General features: G+C 52.1%; 1 protein-coding gene across 1 annotated transcript; it reads right to left on the minus strand.

Moving 5' to 3' along the window:
- Positions 1 to 1407: 1407 nt before the first annotated feature.
- J4E84_005546 (uncharacterized protein) lies at positions 1408 to 2887 on the minus strand (the record flags this gene model as incomplete). Its single annotated transcript, XM_049388142.1, has 2 exons — positions 1408 to 2239; positions 2292 to 2887. 2 exons carry the CDS (start codon positions 2885 to 2887, stop codon positions 1408 to 1410), a joined length of 1428 nt encoding a protein of 475 aa, XP_049244382.1.

A 2887-nucleotide genomic window follows, 5' to 3' on the forward strand; every position in this document is an offset into this window, starting at 1 on the left:
GATTGCGATAACGAAGAGCTCAAAAGATGAAAATAGAAATTAGGTTATTGAAAGAATGGACCGGCCAGGGAGAAGAATCGAAAGAAGGGTGGCAGACGAGAGATACCGCACGGCAGTATAGCGGGAAGAGAAGAAAGGAAAGAAGTGTGGGGGATTCCCATACATCTATACTGCATGAACGGCATGCTACAAATCACGGAAAGGCCTCGAGCCTGCGAAACACAGTTTCTTTCACTCCTAAACGCGTACGAGTATAGCCAAGCCTACAGGTCAGAGCTTCGCCTTGCCTCTCTTTAGCTTAATATGACTGATTTCCACCACTGAGCGGTGTGGTCTGGACGAGGCGTATGGAAGGTGTGTTTGATGCGTGGATCTTGCAGCAGCTGTGGTTTGAGCTTGGAGGCCTTGGTGTTTCGGGCCGGGGCTTGGCGTACGATTGCAAGTAGCGAGGGTTTACAGAGCTACCTGAAGCGCGTCGAGCGTACGAGTAGTGCTATTCATAATTACATCTAGCTTCAGGGGCATTGTTGGAGATGTTGCGATGTTAATCGGCGTGAGCGGCAAAAGGAGCATCTCGGTGTAGAGGGTCCGTGCGCTGGACTGAGGCCGCCATCATCTGCGGGCATGATTCTCCCGTCATTTACACCTTCACATACTTGAGATGCTTCCTTCTGATTGCTTCTCATGATTTCTGAATCTATCTCTAGCAAGAGAATAACGATACAGACATTTTGTCTATGCAGTAGTCATTATAACCAAAACTGTATGAAGCCTAGGTACAAACAAACATCAGGACTTCATATTCCCCACAATCGATGCGCTGTTATTTGAGCAAAAAGAATTGAATTGACAACTTCATCGAATGGTAAGGGAGGCAAAAAGAAGATCACTGAATGCCACCTGGCCGAATCGCTACAACACTGTTAGTAATGGAATTTGAACCAAGTGCGGTTCCAACCTACAACGACCGATCTTCGCATATCGTAGCATGTACAAGTGCGACGCTTTACCACTTAGCCAAGGAGGCAATTGTTGATGACTAATAAAAATTAAATGGTACATATCGACACGTCAAATGTGGGCATGAGCACGTTCACGTGGTAAGCGAGGGTGTGGGGCGGCAGCGGCGACGATGTCTACGAGTGAAATTGGGGACTATCCGACTGTCAGTTAGGGCTACAGAGATAGAGAAACTGTAATGCAAGTAATGTGTGACTTTGATATTGTTATCTGATGGATAATCTCTTAAACAAAACCGCTATGCAAGATACCTAGAATCCCAAATGCTAAAGAAAAGGGTAGCTGTAATGCTAAAATAGCTTCCCAATCGTCCCCCAAACGCCACGCTTGTGCTCATGCAAATGCCTCGCTTCATAAATCGTCAATATCGAAAATAGCAGGAGGAGCCTAGGCAAGGCCGAAAACACCCCTCAAGCGCCTCCAGAGCTCCTTGCCCATGGCCTTTCGGGTATCCTCAGTGCGGAGCGCAGCTTCCTTGTTCTCACTTGCCCTCCTGAGCAGGAAGTTGAGGCACTCCGTTGTAGTACCCCAAGTCATGCACTTGACGACCTTGGCCTGGGTGTCTGCCTTCATGGTCTCGTCTTGGACTAGAGCCTGTGAGATCTCGTCGGCCATACCCTGGAGTTGGGCGTAGGTAAGACGAGGTAGGTTCTCTGGGGATGTGGAGAGCATTTGTTGGGCGCGGATCTTCTGGGCGGCTTGGACTGAGGCGAGGTTGTGGGTTGCGAGGACAATGTTGACCTTGGGGAAGGGAGTGCCTGGTGTGGGGGCGGGGACCTTGTCAGTCCATTGTTGGCGGACTACGGCATCAGCGAGGGCATCGTAGTTGGCGTCGGTGCCGGCTTTGGTATCAAAGGTGAGATGCTTGGGCTCGGATGTGAGGTAGGCGCCGCGTACAAGCTTGACACCAGCGATGTAGCCCTTCTTTGAGGCGCGCTCAAGGTGCTCGGCCAGGCGCTTCGAGATGTCGCGCAGGTAGCACTGGTATGTGATGTAGAGAACCGCGCGACCGTTCTCGGGCTTGTTGTACTTCTCCTGCAGGGCTAGTGTCCACTTCTCGAGTCCACGGTTGGTTGCCTCTTCTTCGGCACCAGGGAGGAGGCTGACACCCTTTGCGGCGGCGGCATCGCAAGCTGCCGTGATGGCATCCCACATCTCAGGGGTGGCATCTTGCTGGTTCTGGAGGAGGTTGAGGGCATGGCGACCGAGACCGGACCATCTACATGGTGGTTAATAGGTGCTTGTGTCTAAGCCATCGAGTCAAGACTTACTTCAGTCCAACAAAGTCACCCTCCTTCGCCATATCAACGCTCTGCAACATTCCCTTCCTCCACACCTCAATCTCCATCTTGGTCTCTTCGGCAGTCGGTGCCTTTCCGCCTAGAACCTCGAGCGCGTACTCAAACAGGATACCGCCGTATCCAAGCGTGCGTGCAAATTCGGTGTTCCTGACGACCTCATCTTTCTTCTCGCCAACGCAGTACTGCGCATAGAAAGTCTTCTTGAGTAGGTTGGACAGCACCGGGTTTCGCTCGATACTCAGGAGGAAAGACTTCGAGTCTAGCATGCGCCGTAAGATGCCGAAGCAAGCATTGAGCAGCAGAGGCCGGGATGACACGGCTGTGATGAGGTAGGATCGGAGGACGGTCTCTGTAGGTAGGCGTCCGAGGACTGCTTTTGTCTGCGCTATTTGCGACTCTGGCTGTGTCGACAGGAGTTGTGAAGTCGAGACTTGTGATGAGGCGGGGATAGACACATTCTGTCGTGCGCTCTGGGAGACGTAGCGCGGCGTCTGTGCAAGGGTTCGGGATGTGTGTGCGAGTGCGAGGCTCTGGAAGCGGTGGAGGTTCTGTCTCCGGACCATCAT

The sequence above is a fragment of the Alternaria hordeiaustralica genome, assembly GCF_023758085.1.
Source record: "Alternaria hordeiaustralica strain BMP 2776 chromosome Unknown scaffold_9, whole genome shotgun sequence".
Taxonomy (NCBI): domain Eukaryota; kingdom Fungi; phylum Ascomycota; class Dothideomycetes; order Pleosporales; family Pleosporaceae; genus Alternaria; species Alternaria hordeiaustralica.